The following is a 21559-nucleotide window of genomic DNA, read 5'->3' as shown; positions in this document are numbered from 1 at the left end:
AATCTACAGTGTTGTTACTTAAAACTTAACATTTGTCAGCCTACAAGACCAGAGTTATTCCCTTTGTTTAAAGTAGGAAATAATGATGCCCCTTAAGGAAATAGTGATAGCAGCTACCAGAACCACACGGCCTTCTTCAAAATTACCAGTGGTACCGACTCCGTCCCTGTTTGGTACTGCTTAGAAAGAGATACGTTTTAACTGAGTAATTCACAACTCCGCACAGTGGAATTCCTTTCTAATCCCATTATGGCAAGCAGCAGGCATATAGAATCATTTACAAGTAGCGTAACAGCACAGTGTAACTATGTAGGGTCCAATTTCTTAATACTGGATGTCACACCATGTGAGTCTATAGGTCATGCAGCTGGCTGCAAAGTCAAAGCATAACGCCTTGCAGAAGGCGTATGACAAAGCAGATGTTAGCACCTGGGAACACACACCAGCCTCAAATCCATTCCCATCTCCCTCTAGTAACCTTCGGTCACAACCGGGATGGCAGTGAGATGGAACAATCCTACCAGCCAGAAGTTGATGAAGAGGATTGCTATTAGCCATCTTCCCACACAAGAAGGGCTGATCCTGTGTGTAACGTCCTCCAACGTGGGAAGCACATGCTGAGCTTGTAACTTCTTCATTACAACCCATGCGATATATGGGCTGACTCGGAGAAGCTGTTGTCCGACTTTCCAGTCCAAGGATGAAGTGCAAGAATAATAGTTTCACCTTGTTACAAGAAGGAAATTTTTCCTAAGCCACTTTAACTTGTCTGAAAGAAAGATTCAACCATCTGATCTGGATTTCACATCAACTATGCAGTTAAAAAAGTGGAAGACCACCTACCTTGCTTATGAATGATTTTATTACCTTCAGTAGTGGGTCTTATAAATGTCTATATAAACAGAATTTAAAATTATTTTTATCTAAACAATGTATGCTTAGTCCCATAGAGAAATGACAGAATTTCTGTAGCAGTCTTAGTTCTGTTTCGGATGTTTGTATCTCATTTCCTCAGGGAAAGGAGGGAAGATATTTTTTCCTCTACTGACTGGAATTATTCAATTTTTCCTACTTTTATCTCATTTTCCCCACAGCTTATACCTGACGACCAATGATATGCTTCAATATTGAAAACCAGATTTAAAATACCATGCTACAAAAGCTTCTAATGTATTCTTGCTTTTTTTTTAATACAAAGTATATAAGACAGGCATTGTTAAAATGGTTTTTCGTATTTTTTAGACCCCTGTGATCAACATGGAGCAGAAGGGCACTTTTCAGGGGATTTTCAATTTGCATTAACCTTTTTTATTACATTGCATTGTTGTGATACTGTGCATATGCAGTCCAGAATCTCTGAAACAGACTTGCTGAGTGTAAATGCAAATCAATCAACCCACATTAAAATAAAAGAGAGCTCTGAAAAAAAACATGGCATGCTTTCTCTGATATTCCTACAGTATCTCATAGGGAGGACTTGCAAAGACAGCAGTACCTTACCAGCATTCATTATATTTAACCCTAAAATACAGTATATTTTCATACCTTACAAAACCCAGAATAGCAGAACATTTACTCTACTCACAAGCTATGCGGACAGATGCCTTCCTACTCTTTGAGGTCCCTAGATGGCTCCATGCAACGCACTGGCACCAGTAATCTTCTGGCCCATGAAAATCTTCCACCTGCTGTCTCGTCACATTGATGAACACCTCTCGAACCTTCAATCCTGAAGGGGAAAGATACAGAAAATTAGCTGATACAGGCTCTCTTACTTGGGCATAAAGCTAAGGTTAGCCAAACCTTTTCTTTTAATTAAACAATTCCTTTTTTAATCAAGGCAAAGCTTTAATTACTTTGACAATAATATATTGCCACTAATTAAGTTCTAAAAGCTGAGCAGGTCATAACGCATTGAGTTACAAGAATTACCCACCCACTGTGGTCTTTGCAAGAATATAACACCTTCCTCAGAAACCTTGTCTCTTGTGCCTTTTTCACCCAGAATGTTTATCTGGAATTTTACAATATTATATATTATAAAATTGCCTTCCAATCTAACACCTCAGTGCCCTTGAAAACCTTTCTGAAGCACCCTGGTAGGCCCCCAATCAAGTCAAACAGCCAGAACGATGCACGTATGACAGGAACTAATCAAATGCCCCACTGAATTCCAGCCTGTTGCAGCTACTGCTACCGCAGTTCCATCCGGCAGCCATTTCCTCATATGGGAGCGAAAAGCTGTGTCTTACACTGTAGTGCAGAGAAAGCTAAGCTTAAGCCATTACAGCCTGGAAGGAGCAGAAAAAGAGGGGAATAAATTTCACAGCTCACAAATGGGAGATGGTCCTCTCTGCCACCCTACCCTTCTGGGAAGCAAGTGAACCAGCTACAGAACTGAAGTCTTGCCTTTCTTAACTTTCACAAACAGAAGCGTTTATAACATCAGACAGATACCATGCTTATTTTATCCGCTTTTCCAAAGTATAACCTTGATAAATTCATCTGCAGTGCAATGTTGTTGTTTTCTACTGCAAATTTGCTTGTTGTTTACCAAAATGAATGCATACCTCTTTTCCTGAGGTAGGAATCAGTTACACCTAAAGAGCTGAGAAAAGGATCTAAGGGAATAATCAAGGCTAGCCAGGAGTAAAGACAGCAAAAGCCCTGTGCTTTTTCTTAGCCTACCATTTTCATAACCTCCTGGGCACAGGTGAAATTTAGCAGTATTGCCCTTCAGACCAGAAGCATTTGCTTCAGACAAAGCTTGAAGGTCAATACAAGACATCAACAAGCCTTGTAAACCTGACACCTTATTTTATACACTTGGGATGTTTGCTAACTACCTTTGCATGACAACCTTGGGGAGAGGAAATATAATCCAAACCTGGGTTAAAAGGCATTAGGAATCATTTAAAAGAGCTAGTCAGAAAAACATTAATTTGAAAATAGAAAACATTCATGCCTACTACTTTCTTCTTTCTCCTTCTGTGCAGTCCCAAGATACTTATTTCCCCTTCACTGGAAATGAATGAAAACTCAATCTTAAAATATTTCATGCCTGTGAAGTTTATAAAGCAGCAAGAAATTTCTAAACGTGAACTCCATAAAAATTGGCTTCCACTTAATCTCAGGCAGCATTAACAGCTGGGTATTTCACTTCTGAAAGGCACTAGGAAGTCAATATGTTCCTTTGGTAAACAGGAGAGATGAGGCCCACTGGGGATGGTCACCAAAGAGGGGTGGGAAAGGTCAGACAAACTTTAAATACTATAAAGCAAAATCAAATTTTTGCTACTTTTCCAGCAACAGGCAAAGGGGATTTTTACTTCATTTAGCCTGTCTGGCTCGCCATATTTCACAATGATACCTAAAGACATGGACAAACCTGTGCTAGCTTCCTAAGTTGTCTCAATAATCATTTTAGTCACTCAAGTATTTATTCACTGTGTAATAAACAAACAGAGGTTTCCTGGTTGTTTTTATTTGCATTTTGGTTTTTTTAAAATATGTTGATGTAGTTTTCAACAAAACCGTTTACAAAACATCCCTTTATTTTCTGCCATGGTGAAAACAAGCTACTATGAAATAAACACAGCACATGAAACTCAGCAGTTCTGTCAGAAACCCCTCTCTTCGCTGACATACTGACTATAGAATGCACGATGAAAATGCACCATCTCCACTTAAACATCCAAGCTGCTATGTCCACGATGAATCCTTGGATTCTCAGTCATACAACCATTTTGTAGAGTGATCTTTATAGGTTAAAGAACAGCTACAGTAAGTTCCATTAGAGAGCATCTGAGACCTGGTGACCTGACACAGCAGGTCTTGACTGGCTGAAGATTTGGCGTCCCACCATGCTATACGACACTGACAGACATACGCTTTCTGGTTACTTACCTTTGGCAAACCAAGCTGTGTGCAGTCCCTGAATGATCTCAATCAAAGCTACAAAGCATCAAAGCTCCAGAGCCTCCAAATCCAAGTTAATTTGCAGCCATGTCCTACAAGGTTGCAACCCATCTACTTGAAGACTTCTTCAACAAGGGTGTAAAATGATTAAGTCCTTGACAAACACTGACCTTTCTAAGATGGCCTGTCTCCAGTCAGGAATCACTCATCCAGCATTCAATTAGCTGACGTGCACTTCTCTGCAGCCACATACATCGTATCTGCCTGCATGTCTATGCTGCCTGTAAACAGTGTGGCTCCGTACGTGGCTGTGAAGGTACAGCCTCTTGCTGTACCTGAATATCTATAGCTATCCTGCCATCCCATGATCAGCTTATTGCCACCGTGACCTCTAGTAGCATCATCCTGGGGAAGAGAATACTCCCTGTCACCCGCCATTAACTACAGCCTTGCTGACAGTGCTGCTGTTCACCCTCCTGGTTCTGGTACAGTGTCTTCTGATCCCTCTCAATTTCTGAGCTACTCTAGGAATTTTTTGGAAGCAGCAAATAGAAATGAAGGCACAAGAACTGCATATTGTACAGCTTAGTGGTTCATCCATGCTAATAACGACAGAACCTTTACTGATACCAAACAAAAAAATCATCACATGATGAGAAGCAGAAGCCATTTCTAGGCTCACTGGTACTGTAAAATTCTGAGCAGTCAGTGAATACAGCATTTACAGCTTCAGATTTATTAAGGTAGAATATTCTCCAGCCCAGTTCTTCTTTCATTGGCACATTAATTAATCTACATATCAGCTTCTATTTTCTGAAACAACATTTAATGTGGTTTGAATCAGACAAACAAACAGCACATGATTTTGATAAGCTGGTGGTTCGGCATTTTGAGAATGGGACAGGTAGGAATTCAGGTCCTTTTAAAGGTCTCCCAATTTGCCAATAGACAAAATAAATGCATCCAAAATAGCAGAATCACAGAATTGTTGAGGTTGGAAGGGACCTCTGGAGAACACCTAATCTTTGGGGAAAGTTATGTTTTCTTTATGGAGAAAGCACACCTATTTTCATTTGTTTTAGAAACAACTACAGAAAGCAAACCTATTGGGAACAGAGGCATATATTCTTCATTTATTATCACTACATTTCACCAACAAATATACTCCCCTACCCGCTGCATCTCAAGAAATGCCAGAAAAATTGTTCATAGGAAATGACACAGAATGAAAAATCCATGCAAATAAAACAGGCACGTAATAAACAAGAGCAACATTTTACCTGTGACTTGTATAACTCTAATAAGCACTGCAAGTCCAACCCTTTAAATTATTGTGCAAATTATAACCATCATCTTTTGTTATACAGTACAGCCCTACAGAATATAAAATTACGACTGTGGTACTGATATGCTAATAAGCTTTCTGCACTGTTGGACGGTTTAGCTGCAGATAGACTAATGCTGGCAGCAGATGAATAATTGCTCTCCATGTACCAAACATAACAGAGCTGCACAGAACTTGAGCATTTGTCAGCTTTATTTGTTTAAATGAGAAAAACACTGACAGCAGTTATTGCTGTAATCCTTTTATTTATCAGACAAGAAAACTCTAGTTAGTCTTAGCAGGTCTGATCCTCTGGTGAAATCAAAAGTTGAAATATTTGTAAACTTATTTTGAGGTGCATGCTGCAATGTTCAGGCAAGAAAAACAAAACAGAAGGAAATTAATCAAATCATAATTAATACATTTTTATCACAGTAGCATCTACTAGCTCAGGCTCTCACTTTATGAGGCAGAGCATGTAGAGAGAGCAAAGTTCCTGTTCTGCCACATTTATGGAATAAACAGAAAGGGCAGACTATGGATTACTATCTCTTTTCTGGAACTCAGGAAACAAGGCAGGAGAAGATGAAATAACTTTGTCTCCAACCAACCAATTGACTGTGGCAGCGCAGAGATGGGAACCCGTATCCATCGTAGTTGCAGCACATGTTGGCTTGCCTGCACTGATTTTCTGCACAAACAGCAGCAAATCCACAACAGGAGACTTCAGTGCAGACCCTTCTAGCCCACCAGGACCCCTTACGTTCTCAGGCAGCCAGCATGTGTCACAGCCCATAAATGCAAAGCTACAAAAATCCTTCCTCTCCTGCTGCTCCTCCTCTTCAAATTAACAGGGACTCCTGTCTTACTCCAAGATTACTATTTCTGTCCTATAAAACCAAAATCATGTGAAACTGGATTCCATGTCCATCTCAATGACAAAATACACCCACTGTCTACCAACAGCTGTCCTTCCTGTCCTTTTATATGTACACAACACAGTGCTGTAGGTAAAATCTACCAGAACAGTGTACCTTCAAGTGCCATTGCCAAATACTTCTTGCATATGCCTGGCTAAGAGCTTGCTGGCAGGAACTTAGAGAGATGCTAAGATACGTTTCTTGTATTCAGCTTTAAATTTCCTCGTTTGGGTTTCTTGTTGCTTTTTTTCACTACTTTTCTATACATCCTCTCTGAATTTTAATCACGTAACAAATAGTGGAAGGATGGAAAAGGACAGACCCATTTTCATGTGGTGTAGCCTCCCTTTAGTGAGCACACCAGAATCACACCCTTTAACCACAGGCACCATTCTTGGCAAAAATTCTAGTGCAGCTTTTCACAGATGGAGCCCACGCTGCACACAGAACACTGTGCATGCTTGGTAACAGACATGTTTATGCCCCAGATTTGACTCCAGAAATGAGGGCACTGCCAGTATGCACATTAATTCTAAAAAAACCCAATAGTCTGCTGTTTACTGAAAGCTAAGGAAGAGTTCCAAAATAATTTATGGATATGGACACATCATGGTGAGATAATATCCATGCCTATCCTTCAACATTACACTGTATATAGCCTTTACTTGCATTTTTGTGCCCTGAGGACCATTGTGGTAGTTTTTGGAACACACAGACACACTGCACTGTCTGGACCACGCGAATGTTTAGAGAACAATGTTTTTAGGGTTAGCTCCGTCCCTGGGCTAAATTCAGACCTGCAACACTTATATTCCAGGTCCCATTTGCTAAGCCTATGCCCCCAATGCCCCAAGCCTCAATGTTACTGGTGTTACTTAGACAAACCCACCTAATGTTACTTTATCTTTTTTTATTTTGTTATTAATCCAAGGCTTAGAAAACATAATTGCAGTATTCACAAGACAGATTTTCGTTAACCATATGGAAGAAAAACATTTAGGGACGACATTTCTTCTATATTGATTCAGCAATACTTTTAGAAGTAAAGGTTATGCCTATTAAATTATTTTTAAAAAGGTAACTGTAAAAATTAAAATTCATCCAGATTAGCATTTACAAAAAGCCTTTAGTATGAAATTTCTTCAGAATGTGTCACTTAAAAAGAATGCCAAACACCATTTTAGGAGATGTAACTTCTTTTTAAATGGCATTTTTTCCTCTAAAAAGGAATTTCTTGTATTGATAGAGAGAATGTTATGCATACACTGCTATTTCCAAGACATGGAGTTGCCTAGCAATCTTGGAATTTAAAAAGACAAGAAAAGCAATAAGAAAACAGAATTGTGAAATTACAAGACGGTGCAGCGTTAAATTGGTTTGCAATACTTATCAAGATGCTTCTAAACGAGAAAAGATACAGCGTGTGCTGGGAGCATGATAAAATCTGTTGACCATTTTCAACTTTCTCCCTTCTCATTCTCTTCTTTTAGATACACACTTTTACACAATGGATTTCTCCTACTTAACTTTATTACCTACCAAATACCTATCACTGCCTGGGGGTGAAGGCAAGTATCAACCACCACACTGTCGGTTTTTCAGGGTTCATCCTGACAGGGATTTCAGAAAAGCATATGTTTCCCTGTTTCTAGTTCCCACTACAAATTATGCCACTGAAATACAGAGAACTAGCGTTCCCTCCAAACCTGTTATTTTCCTTCAGCAAGCTCACTGTCTATAGTTAGCGTTTGATCAGGCCCTATGTCCCCACTTGGAAAAGTTGGCGGTGCATATCCAGTTTGATACTGCCTCTGTGTAACGCCTCCTACATCTAGTCATTTCAATTCCCTTTGTTTTCCCCATTCATACTATGCCTCTTCTGCCAGGATCTGTATTTCCCTTGTCTGCCTTGCAGCTCTGTCCTTTTCTTCCCCCCTTCCATATGCTGCTTTTCCTTTTGCATTTTGGGAAACCTCTTCTCCCAACTCTGCAAAGCTGTGTCTATGTGGTGCATCACAAGCAGAGATGAGCTGGCTTTACTGGCACACCAAGTCAACTTGTCGCAGTAGCCCAGCAATAAGCTTAGGCTGATAACACTGTGTCCTCCTACCACGGCTTACAGGCTGTGCTCAGGGCAGAGTGGACATTGTCTTCTGTTTGTGTGTCTCTGAATGTGATCTGCTGTTCTTTGCTATATTTCGTATGTTGTTGACAGACACTGCATTCAGATGTATCTCCCAAAGGACACATTAGCCCTTACCTGTAGTCTCATCCATGCTTTCCTCAGACACATGCTCATTTTGATGGACCCATTCACCATTGCACTTGAAGAAAATCTGCATAGCTGGCATAGCTTTACAACGTAAGACAATGGGGTTGCTTTTTATAATGTAGGCATCATCTGGTTCCTCCATAAAATGAGGCAGTGTTCCAGGAGCAGATGGGATAGACTCTGGAAGGGCTTCACTGTTATCATTTCCTGAAAGGGAAGGAAAGGAAAATACACATTTTTCATGTTGTTGCACCTTTTGTATCATCTCATTTAATTAAATACCATTTTGGATTTTATTAAAAACGAATTGTATTAGAGAAACACCTGTAGAACTCAATAGCTGTCAAGATTGTGCTTTGCAAGGAATATGACATATACATACAAGAAGAAAATACCAAATAATTTAAGTGTAAGAACTGTCAAGACAATTGACAGAAAAGAAGCATCAGACTCATCAGAAACTGCATCATCACTATTGCCAATTTCATAGATGGGGAACTGAGGCACAGAAAGATTAAATGAGTCACCTAAGGTCATACAGAAAGTCCATGGAAGAAGTAGAAACTAAACCTTATTCTCTTGAGTGACAGTCCAGTGCCTTAACTATGAAATCGTCCTTTCTTTCACTGAATTTAATTTCCTTTAGACAGTTGCTGCAGATTTAACAGGGATCAGAGTGTTAACCACGGAGAAATATATTGATATGAACAGCATTACTGTAGCACTCCAACAGTGGAATAAGCAAATTGTGATTTCAAACCCACTTGGAGGAAATTTTCAATATGCTTTTACACTGTTCCCATTTACTACAGCCCCTTTAAGGTGATATAAAAGTGGAAAAGTGGTTTCTGTAGGGCCAGAAACGGCAAGTTAGTGAGCTTGCTCAGCGTATATCGCAGACAGTAGGATCCAAGGGCATTCATTCAGCAATGTATAAACCCAAGTGCCTTATTTTCGGAATTCCTGTGCTTAGACATGAACATAGAAGCACTGGAAGACAAGCTTTTCCTTTACTACAGCTCTTCTAACTGAGTAAAATCCTAGTTGCTGCTGTCAAAACCTGGAAATTCCCACTGATTTTTAGCAATACTGGGATTTATTTCAGTAGCTTGTCAGTTTTGTGAGAAAATTCAGAGAACACCAACAAAAATAAGTCAGAAGGGATCAATTCATGAAGGGCGATTAGAAAGTACTGAATACATACAGCATAGCCAAATGATAACAGACAGGACACAGTCCATATGCAGATGAAGGTAACACAGTATCAGAGAAAGAGGAATAGCTAAGGGCAATATATATGTGATTTAACCAAAAGCAATGAAATTAAGTTAGATGAAAGGTAAGTTATGATCTGAAGTAAGTCTAAAAACCTTCACAGGTCTAGTACATTACAGCATAATGAGAACATACTTTGTCTTTATTTCTATTAAAAATAGGTATCTCTCACTTAGCACTCAGTGTATCTGTGTGTGCAAATATAGACTGTGTATGTGCTGTGAGATCATTATGATTTTCAAATGAGTTCAAAGTTTTAAACTACATTTACAGTGTATTTTATAAAATATTATCATAATTTTTAGGGTTTTACTGCTGAACATTTATGCCAATTTCCATCTTGTCAATTTTCAGTAACACTGCATCCCTGCAGGCTTTATTAAATCCATGCTTTATAGGGAATAACAAAAATGTCAATAAGATTTTGGAGAGGCTTGGAAATCCCATGCTCCCATCCATGCTTTGAGTGCTTCACAAGGCAGCAACACGCTTGTGTTGAGGAAGATTAGCGGACAATTTTATAAGGATCACTCAGTGAGAGAACTTGGGCAAGACACAAAGGATGAAATCCCAGCCCCACTGAAATTAAAGGCACAGTTCTCACAAGCGGCATCCAGATTTAATGATATGGCTTTACATTCTTGTAAAGTGTTACTGATGAGCACCTGAAAGCAACAGATTCTACACCTCTTACAGGATTGCCATGCTTTTGTCCAGCTCACCTCACCAACAGATAAATTGAGTGAAGCACAAAATATTTTATGCTATCACCAGCAGAGTGGTTTTCAACCGTGGAAGTGGCTCATTCCTAAAGAAAACATTTAACATAAAAAGGTAAGTCAAGGTGCCTCTTATCACTTAAACGTAACTGGCACTACATTAAGTGCCCTTGAAAATCAAACTAACAAAGATCACGGTACACAAAAGGAGGAATGATTTTCTATATCCTATCACCAACAGACTCACAGATAAATACTACTATATTTCTGCATGCTGTAGAAATGTAATTGCTTGAATTCACTGTTGTATGACATTTTATAATGCAGATGAAATCAGCATCTGGCAAGAATTTACTTCACTGAGTACCAGAGGTAAGCAAAGCAACTCATTACCCTATCCTGTGTGAGGTTAGGCTGGAAGGCCACTCTGTGCCTCTAAGAAAATTCACAAAGGATTTGCATTCCTTGCCTTTTTTTTATGGAGATATTCCTTTTCTCCATATGGCTACCTAATCAGACAGGGACTGCAATGACACCCATTTAATGTGTTGCAATATCTAGAAGTTTTGCATCATAAATATTTAGTGTGATTTATGATACACAAGACTTACTTTACTGGCCCCTTTATCATGCTTAAACAGAAGAGTCACACAGCAGTATTTCAGACACATTAAAATAAATACCCTTTCTGCATTTAAATGTCGCACTCTAACCCTAATTAAGATGGCATTTCCTGCCATGCACACTAAAGAAAACGTTTGATGATTAGACAAGTTGCAGTGTCTACGGCTCCCTGGGGCTGGAACAGGTACGATCTCACTCTGAACAAGGGCTACTGTTTACTTAACCACAGCTACAACAGGAAATTTATCAGTGAATTGAAAATGCATACTCATGTCCATTTTTAACAGTCTACTGAGCCAAGAGTGAAGTTAGGTTAACAAATGAGGCACTTTTTTCCTTCACTTTCAACAGCCACCCTTTTCTCTACTCTTTTTTTTTTTTTTTATCCACCCTGCATCTTCTACCAGCAAGGACTCCTTCCTAGCCTTGGAGTCCTTCCAGCTTTTATCTCAAAGCTATATGTTCTTACCAATCCGTATAAGTAGTTTGTGATGCTAAAGAAAGTATAGACTCGTACAGAACTTCTCTCAGCGAGGGCTCTCAGAGTGCTTTACAAATCTTAAAAACCACAGAACAAACTAGAAGCCTTTGCTTTAGCAGAAATATATTTGTTTCACACACTACCTTCCAAACATCTATACAGCAAACAAATGCATTTAAAAACAACCAACATTAAGCTTGATCTCTGAAACATTCCTGTTTGAAGACCACAGTACACCAATGAGTAGAAAAAAAATTTAGCAGTTGTACGTGCCGTCCACTATGAGATATGCACGCATTCGCTGACAGTCATCTGAATCAGTGGTCTTCTGTGATTACCTTAAATGTCTTCAGTAACAAATATTAGTAAGATGCACCTCCTCTTCTGGTATTACCTACCAGATCAACAGACTCCATACCTGCATGCAGGCATGACAGAGCTGAAAAACTTTCTTGTTCTAGGAGATACTACTCTGATTCCACTAGTTGGTATGTTGCAGTAACCTTGAACTCCTTCCAGTACACTGAAGTTCTTTCAACCATACTGCAGCATCAATAAAATCTGAATTTGCTACATCCTTCTCCCCATGTTTTTGCAACTGTTAGAGGGCACTTCTGCCATACTGGTATCGCTCTGTACTACCACCTTTTCAAGTTGATGGGCCATTTCCTCAAGACCACAGCAACAACTGGTCTCTTGATTCCAAATTGCATTGTCTAGCTCACTGCTCATCTTGCTCTATATGAATCAGAGGTCATGTAACAGACTTGTACAAGCTTCAGGGGAGGGTAAAATTATGCGAACAAAGAGACTGAAGGAAGGAGTATTTGGTCCAAAACGTTATTTCATGTTCAAGTCCTAAGCAATTTAGCTACTGCAATCAATAGCAAAGCAAGATTAGACAAATTATTATGAGGCATTTCAACTCTCTCTAAAAACAATCTAGAAGTACTTAGCTGAAACAGGAAGATGTATTGAGCCAGCCAAATCTAAATCACGCAACTCACCTCCCTCACTGATCACTTGAGCTGAATGCAATTCATTGTTTCGGAAGTACGCTTCTTGGAAGTACACTACAAAATCCAAGCATTCCAGAATATAAAATAAAGACACCATATTTATGTCTCTATGAGTATATGTATACACACACACTCTTAAATATGTAAATAACAGGAGCTGTCACAGACCTTAATCGCATTAGTGCTAATTAGATAAACTGTAGGAACATAATGCCCAGACTGATGTTGTGACATTCTAAGAACCAGATCTGCCTGTTCTTAACCAGGTAGAACAAATCCCAGGGTCAAGTCCTAAAAAATATTATTTAGAAAGCTATTACTGATGTTACATAAATATACATGCATTTCAGGATGAGTCATATTTTCGCTGAGATAACTACAGTAGCTGCTGACCACAGCAAAGCCTCTCCTAAAGTGCACTTAATACTTGGATTTTTTAACTTACTGCATCTTTCTTTTGTGCATCATCTTTTTTGTACCCTAACTTGTATTCAAATTAATCTGAAAGCCTACTGGAACTCTGTAAGGGTTTTGATTTGAAATTATTAAGGTTTTTTATTTATAACTGTCAGTTTTCAAGATTCGAGCCATTCATAGTTATAGAAAAAAGGCTGTTTTAATGCAACAGTGAATGACAGAAGACCAAACTATCAAACACATTCCTTGTATTTTACATTCCTGGAAAATTACCTTTCAGGAAATGCTTTGTGTTTTATGTTCTGCACACTAGTCCAATAGGGACTTTAAATCTTCTTATGACAACAATAGAAACAAAAAAGAAAGGAGGGGAAAAAAAAGATAAGTTAGGAACAAACACTAAATTCTTCCATGAAATAAATATACTACCGTTAGTTGTCAGATCACGTTAGAAAATCTTGATAGGAGCAGACACGAATGCTTCAGTATTTCAAAACTGATTAGGATATAATTTACATGTTAAACTGAGATTTTAAAACAATGAAAAATCATGAATTCTAAACTTTTTTTTTTCAAATTAAGAATTATTTAAAATAAGTAAGTAGCATTACTTTCTATATTTTTAAGAAAAGAAAAAAAAAAATGTTACAAGTATCCCAAACAAGCCAGGTTACTTGCTGGGAATAAATGTGAATAATCCTTTTGTAACAATCATCCTCGTAAGACAACTACATTCTCTAATGCCACTCGTCATGGAAGATTCCATTATTATCACCACCACTTTCAGACTATAAAACCCACTACAAATGGAAGTATTCTCTATTCCCTTTCTCTCTCCAACTCCTCCCCATCACCCCTGCAAAAAAGAAAACAGAGTTGTCTAACGGCTGGAAGCACAGGTACAAAGATTTCTTCAAGTTTCTAAACACAGCCCCTTCTGAATTTTTGTGGTACAAGAAAGAAAAACAAAGCTCTAGACAAAGTAACAAACATGATTATTTTCCTACCTCAGTTTCCTCCCACTCTAATGAAGCGTTCCTAAGATCAGAGGATCCCTGCTTTCCCTTTCTGCCTGTGGGATTATTTTCTTTGGTTTAGGGTTTTTTTTTCTAATTTATGTAACTGCCCTGAAGCCTTTTTCCTTCTTTTATTAGCTGTGCCCGCAGGCAGACAAGAGCCATTCTGATATAAAAGCATTCCCTCTAACTTCCTTGTCTTGCTCAAAAGTTCTTCCCCTTCTGCTTCCTTTTGCCAAGTCCCCTGAATTTATAAATCCTGGCATTAGCATTTGGTTTCTTTATTCAGCTTTTAGATATTTTCTGCACTCCAAGCCTTACTCCCCTGTAGGCAATTCAGAAAAAAAAAATACCTTTTCCCAGATGTAAACATCCCAACCAGTCTTTTGGGACAGGTCTATTCACTAGTTGAAGGACGATTAGTGATGACAGCAGTTCTAGACACTCACTTTCTTCCCTTTCCATGTATCTGATGCTGCTGATTCCTGTTGAACTTTGACCACCTGCAGTCATTATTTTGTACAAAAGTAAATAATGCCAGCCGTCTTCTACACGTACGCTCATTTTTACAGGAAAGTCAGAAAATGAAAAAAATCGTATTACAGAATACATAACCTCCTTATGCATGGAATGCTTTTCATAATGAAATTGGAGTCATTATTCAGTCAGAAAAGCAACTTAGTGAGATTTGTCTGTGTTCTTTTAATCAGATGACCCTGTCCCATGTGCAACAATGTGGGTTTTTTGGAAGTCACTCAGGTATTCATGCAAATACGAGATTTTGTTGCCCACATAAAATCCTTTAATGCCTTTGTTATTTCCTCTAGTACACGGATTTACTAAAGCCTATAGGGACATGGTATTTAGCAAAGATTGACAATACAGGAACAGTGAGAATGGTCAGTAATAAAACATGCATGCTGATGAGTTTCACTGCATAATTTTTCTTTAAACTCCATACATTGAAGGGGAATCCAGTTGTTACTTATTCAGCACTCCTGGTAAATGACACAGAACTGCTTAATTGGTATGACTGCCAGAGAGCACCTCCTGTACAGCCATTTTCACTTGCCTGCCCAATCTGTATCAGTATACACACAGATTTGGAGACAAGCAAAGTGGCACTGACCGATCTTCTGTTCCAGACTCTGCAATCTCAGAGTCAGTGTTTCCTCAGTGTTTCCTGCTTTTTCTACTTCAGTACATTCCCCAAAGATATAATTTGTAAACTTAAAGAAATGCTTTACTTTTTTTTTAATGTTTTTAACTGAATTCCTGGTTTCTTCTGGCTACTGTATAGCATAATGCCAGATCTAATTTTATTAATGCATATGTCTCCATGCACCTCCAGCACCTGCGGCAATGCACAGATTTCTATATATATTATCCATGTTCTATGACCACTTCTATGCTGATACTATATTTGTCGTATACATTACATGCTTCCTTCGATATAAGCCATTTTATCTGTGTAACCTGACACATAATTGCACACAAATGGAAAACTGCCACACAAGCTGTTGGTCTTCCTCTTTTCCGAAAACACCTAATTCTCAGCAAATTCAAGAAAAACTTTGTAAGACTAGTAAAGGCAAAGAACTAAACATTAAATTCACTTGATTGGGGATTAGGAAAAATAATCTTTGATATTCTGAACTTCAGTTATGTTCTGTGCTGCATGAAGTTATGTATAATATGCTGAGGAAGAAGAAAAATGTTTTTCTGTATCTATTTGGTAAGCACATGTGAATGATGCAGATCTATGACACCCAGTGAGGAAATTCTCGAAGACTGTTAACTACATATGGCAAAAGCTAAAAAACTTTCTTCCTCCTTTCTCCTCAATATTTAAAATTATCACAATCAACATGGGAATGGTGTACTCAAGAGCCATCCCGGGTTACTGGCATGTGATCATGTTGACAGACGTGGCCATGAGCTATACGGTAAAATTTTCAAAACTGTTCCAGTAACTTGCACTTCAGAGTAATTTCTGTTATCAAAGGAACTACGCAAGACTTTATCCTTGATGCCCTTAAATATTTGTACCAACAACATCTCAACCACTGGTGACTCTCAACATACATGTCAAAAGTAGTCCTCATTTGTTCCTAGTCCTGTTGGGAAAGAGAAGCTGGAGCTGGGAACGAAGAACCCACACCATTACCAGTTAGCAGTTTCCACTAAACAAAATACAAGAAGAACAAGATACAGTATGAATATGCTACAGCAAAACAGCGAGTAAGGAAAGCAGTACTGCTTATGTTCAGACACATTCAATATCCAATATTACTTTCCACCAGATTTCACATGACAATGATTTGCTTAACTGATGAATATTTAATTCAGTAAATGAATATATTAAAAGCAGCTTGGGAAGAATGTTTTCAGAAAGAAAATGTGCTTATACACCTGTAAGTACACTATGCATTCACAGGTAAGAACGACAATGTGTGTAAACCTTTTCTCATTACAAACTTTTCCACAATGCCTGTAAAATTTCCATATAAGGTTTAATGGATTAATAAAATCTGGATTTAATTCAATCAATAATTGATTTGGGGGAATCTTTGCCATTATATTTTACCATTGGTATGATCTGATCAGGGGTAGAAGTGTGTGCTTACATTTGTGTTACTATGAATTAAGCCCATTTTATTTTGCTAAAGGAACCATGTTGTAAGAAACTGGACAATATTAGAAGGAAACTTGACTTCATGTGAAAGGTATGGAATTAAGAACCCTTCTTAATGCGACTTCTGTGCCTAACCAAAGGTTATAAGATAGTTGAGACACCTTCAGGCACATGGAACAGGTAACTGCAACTGAAGCATGTACATATATCATAAATATATATATTTAGGCTCATTGTTCTGTCTCCCTGAGATGTTTGTTCATTTCTCATTTCAGTAGGGCCTGAAATTATAATGAGGTTGCCAAGACAATGTCCCATGAGTGCAAGATGATAATAAAATATCAAAGTGGAAAATCATAAAGATGTCACTGATGTTTGAACTGAAATGACTTTCTGATTTGAAAACAAAACAATGTCAGTGCAAGTCTGTAGAGACAATGACACAACAGTAATGCAAAAACGTCAGCGCTAACACAAGTCTACATTTACAACAATTTTCTCTATAGAAAACAGCACAATGCCAGTGGAAATCAATGGGATTTCTGTAAAAGCATCTTTCACCTATCTACTCCTCTCTAATTTGCACATCGGCTGAGCAGGACTGTACTGCACATGAAGGGAAATCTTGCAGAGGAACGTCTAAGAGCTCAAGAGAAATTTCTCATCCCAACATTTCAGTATAAGACAATACAGTTAAGGAAACTTCCCATTGCCATGTGACAACTGCCCACCAGGGCTCCACTAAAGAATAATGCTTAATGAACCAAACACAAAAATAATTACCAGCTATACCTCAGATACACATGAACTAAGAGTATTCTGTGCTTACTGTGACACCAAGTCTGAGACAAACAGCGAATGTCAAGCAGATGAACTTGCTTTTGAATAAAAAATCCCTTTGGAAGTAGCAGACATCAAAATAACGTATATTTGCACTGGTTCTTGCTGGTTTTGTGTATTCTAACTGCAGTTTTCAGGGTTGTGAAACACAAATAAGATAACCTAAAAATCGAAGAAATTCAAACCCACAATCACCTTCCATGATCAACTTTGCTTTACTGAAAAAACTGGCTAACATCACAGTGAAGATTCTAAGCTGGTAAAATCATATCACAGCTAAAATATTTCTACTCAATTTCCAGAATGGACTGAACCTCATGGCTTAAGTACCCATCAAAAAGGCCTGTGAGGAAGAACTCTCTTTTTGATGATGTTTTTACACCCAGGAGTAGAGAAGACCAATAACACAAAAGCTACCAGTTTCAGAGCATTCTGCAAAGCAGAGAGAATTTTAAATGTCTTTACAACCCCATAATACAGCTTCTTCTTCTGGCTATTCACCTACCCTACAAGGAGGGAGCATTTCTCCTACTTTTAAGATCTGCATCTGAGGTAGTTGCCACTTATGTTTTTAAGATACTCTCTTAAAATCTGACATCTCATAGGATGCCATCTTGTGGAGAAGTTGATGTAAAAGCTACCATGAACGGAGCCCTTCTAACTCCTCTTGTGCTGATGAAATCTGCTATACTGATAGGGTCTGAGACCTATCAGTGCTTGAACAACTTGACTGTGAAAGTGAAAACCCACATGCCTCAGTAAGTCAGTCAGGCACTTAAAAGGATAGATGTTCCTTTGAACAAGAGAGCACTGGTGGGAAATTAAGGATTGCTTAAAAACATACTACACAACCACGGTTATTTCTGTCTTTCACATCTTAGCACACAGGGTCTCCTAAATTTTCAGCACATGTTGAAAGTCACAAGTGCTGAACACACATCTCAGCAAGCTGACCTTTGATATCAATATATTAGTTTCATCAGACCCTCTTGCTTCCTATGGATATAATGTATAAACTTCCAGCAGCTGTACCATAATCCTTCTCATCAAATATTTGGGCGACAGGTGGAAAATTGTTCTGCCAGCTGAGGAAGACAAAATCCATTCCTCCTGGCAATTTTCTGCAATGAAAACTCCAAAAAATGAATGTGCAATAAGTTGTGGAAATAAATCTAAAATATTATCACACAAAAGCAGTGTGCTCAGAATCTTTAGCTGCAAACTAACCCTGCTTATCTGAATTTTAAAGAATCTCATTTCTTCTTCTGTGTGCACAGGACTAGATATTAAGCTGGATGGTTCTACTTGAAGCTATTAGTTACACACCTGGGGTTTTTTTCCGTTTTGCTTTGCTCTGAAATGCACTGTGGCTTCTTTGATCATTACTTTTTTTTTGCATGCATCAAGGAAGTCTGACAACGAATCTGGGAAGCACATATTATCAATTTCATTTTACAGACGGGTAAGCAATCAGTCTGAAAATGGACTATGTGAGTAAGAGCAAGCCATGAAACTAGGAACCACATGCCACAGAGCTGTATTCCAGTACTTAGTAAAAGCATGCTAAGCTGCATACACTATTCCTCTGTTGTTTAGAAGGCTTTGGATGACATTGTCTCCAGCTTATTAGCAGGAAAGGAGAGTGAAAGTCAATATATAATCACGGAAATAAGTTGTCTTAATAGGATTAAAAATCAAGACAACTGTGAAGTATATACATACACACACTTTTAAATGCCTGTTCGTCTATTCACTTCAACGGTCCTTTCCTACGTAACTTACTTTATGTCTACGAAGCTGTAAAAGCTTAAATGCTTTTTCAACAGTGATAAAACAGACATGTAAGAGAAAGTCCCAGTGTATAAAAGACTATCCACAGACTCACAAGTGGTGAGTGGAACTGTCTGGAGAATGACAGAATGACCTGCCACAGTTGTAAGCAACTGAGTGAGCCTACTTTAATAATTCACTGCTCCTTGGCCAAAAAACCATGACCACTAACCATGGGCACGCTATTTGTCCATTAAAATGCAAGTCAACGAGCTGGTCTGAACCACCTACTCTTCTCACTGACAAGGAGCTCACATGGGGTCCCTTAACTGTAACTGAGCAGAAAAGCTGTACCTTCCCTAAACCATTCTGATTTCTTGTATTTCTCTGAACAAACCCATTTTCCCCCCCACTTTTCACGAAACAGCAGCAACAACATTGTCATCCAAAAGTCTTCTCACACAGAACCCATTTGAGAAAGACCCCATGATGTCAACAAAATTTTGCCGTGACAGTATTCTTTAAGAATATAAAGTACTGTTCCTTTAGTGAGCAGGACTTCTTCCACGGAAAGGATTTTTATGCTAATATGAGTGAGGCCATTTTCTCAATCCTCATTTATTCCATCTTCCTTCCCTTTTAATATCTTCTGAGCTTTAGCTAAGGGCTGTATACTTTCCTTAAAACTCACGGTTCTCATTTAATCCCGGCGCACATGGCAGAAAGCACAATTTAGTTACATATATTTATTTATACAAAACGGAATAAAGTTTAAAAGCATCACACCTTTATCCACAAATTCTAACCTTAATTTTTCTCTGATTCTTTATCAAACAACCCAGGTAAAAAGTACTTCTGCAGCTCTACACAGGGCTACACCTTCAGACATTCACGTGACTAAGACAAAACTGATACCAGTTTTACAATTGATCACATCAGCTACAAAGATCAAGAATGAAAGCAATCACCTTTCACCATCTCCACCTATTCTTAACCCCAACCAGAAACTACCAGCTCACTTCATACTGCCAAGTCTCAGTGGGATTAGTGAGCAGGCTCAGCAGAGCAACCAAGGAAAGAATGGTACGTGGAGACCGGTTCCCAGTCATACAGCTCGAGGAGATTCTTTTTATAAAAAGAAAAAAAGAGAGAGGAAAAAAAAAAGCCCTTTTCACTAGCACCACCTTCCCTCTAGAATTTCAATACTGGGCTGACATTGTTGTGCCCTCTCTTCAGCCATTTCACAAGAAACTTACAGTTCAATGAAATTTGTAAAAGTAACTTTCCATAAACCACATTGTTAATGGGTTGCAGGAGGGTAGGGCATTTATTTTCACCAATGAGGATTAATATGTTCATAAAACATTAGTGGTCTTTTCTATGCCAACAGAGATAAATCTGTTATCCTATTCTAATCCCTTATGTATTCTAAATCTATCTACATCTAAGTTATACATATTTATACAAATGATATATTGCATTTATTAAACATTAAGTGGATTACAAACTTGAAGAATCTTTCATACATTCATACATTTATTTAACATCTAGATTTTTATTTTAAGCAGTATGCAAGGAATATAAAGCTTTAAAGGAAAAAAGATTCTCCAGCTTTCTAAATAGCTGAATCTGTAACAAAAAGTATTCCAGCATGCAATGTGCGAAAAGTATCAAACTAGAAGAAAAAATAACTTTAAAAATGCTATGAGAAAATATGTGGTAATACCAGACTTGTACATGTAAAGAGAATCAAATGGATGAGGATACAGGACTGCAAAGACCAAGGCCTCAACAGATTACTGAATGACCTCAAAAGAACTCTAAAATTCTCAGTACATAGCAAATACCTACTATCACATGCCAACTACACAGGGTTTGTCTTAAATGGCAACAGCATTAGTTATACAAATTTTAACAACCATTTCTTGGAAATATGTCATATTTATCAGGTGGCTGTAGGGAGAGAGGGGGGAGGCTTTGCTGTCTGACTGTACAGCCACATATTTCCAGATGGTGCAATAAGACCACCAGCTGTGTCACCTTTGGGGTCGATCACCTTTGGGATCAACAAATTGCCTTGAAGATTCGAGCTTTGTTGTTGCCTAGGATACTTGGCCTGTTTGAGGTGACAAGAAATGAACTCTGAATAAATTAACCAGTATCATTGCGCTAACTGACGTTCCATGTGCCTCAAAGGGCTGCCAGCTATAATGGTTGCCATTAAAACGTCAAATATTTACTTAAAGTTTCTACACTATGGAACAGGTCTTGCAGGCAGCTGGAGAAAGTCACTACCACAATTTAACACAGAAGCACAAGATAAAACAGG

At 38.3% G+C, this 21559-nt stretch overlaps 1 protein-coding gene across 1 annotated transcript in view; it reads right to left on the bottom strand.

The window, feature by feature from the left end:
- The window catches only part of UNC5D (unc-5 netrin receptor D), an 85161-nt gene extending 76462 nt beyond the window's left edge, over nt 1-8699 (bottom strand). Inside the window, exons 1-2 of the mRNA XM_009808545.2 lie at nt 8423-8699; nt 1586-1729 (exon numbers count right to left, since the gene is read on the bottom strand). Coding sequence (XP_009806847.2) covers nt 1586-1729; nt 8423-8699 — 421 coding nt within the window. The remainder of the gene's footprint in view (nt 1-1585; nt 1730-8422) is intronic.
- Between the last annotated feature and the right edge of the window lie 12860 nt (nt 8700-21559).

The sequence above is a fragment of the Gavia stellata genome, chromosome 31 (assembly GCF_030936135.1).
Source record: "Gavia stellata isolate bGavSte3 chromosome 31, bGavSte3.hap2, whole genome shotgun sequence".
Taxonomy (NCBI): Eukaryota; Metazoa; Chordata; class Aves; order Gaviiformes; family Gaviidae; genus Gavia; species Gavia stellata.
The sequence above is the reverse complement of the archived record's forward strand: the minus strand, read 5'-3'. Positions and strand labels throughout refer to the sequence as shown.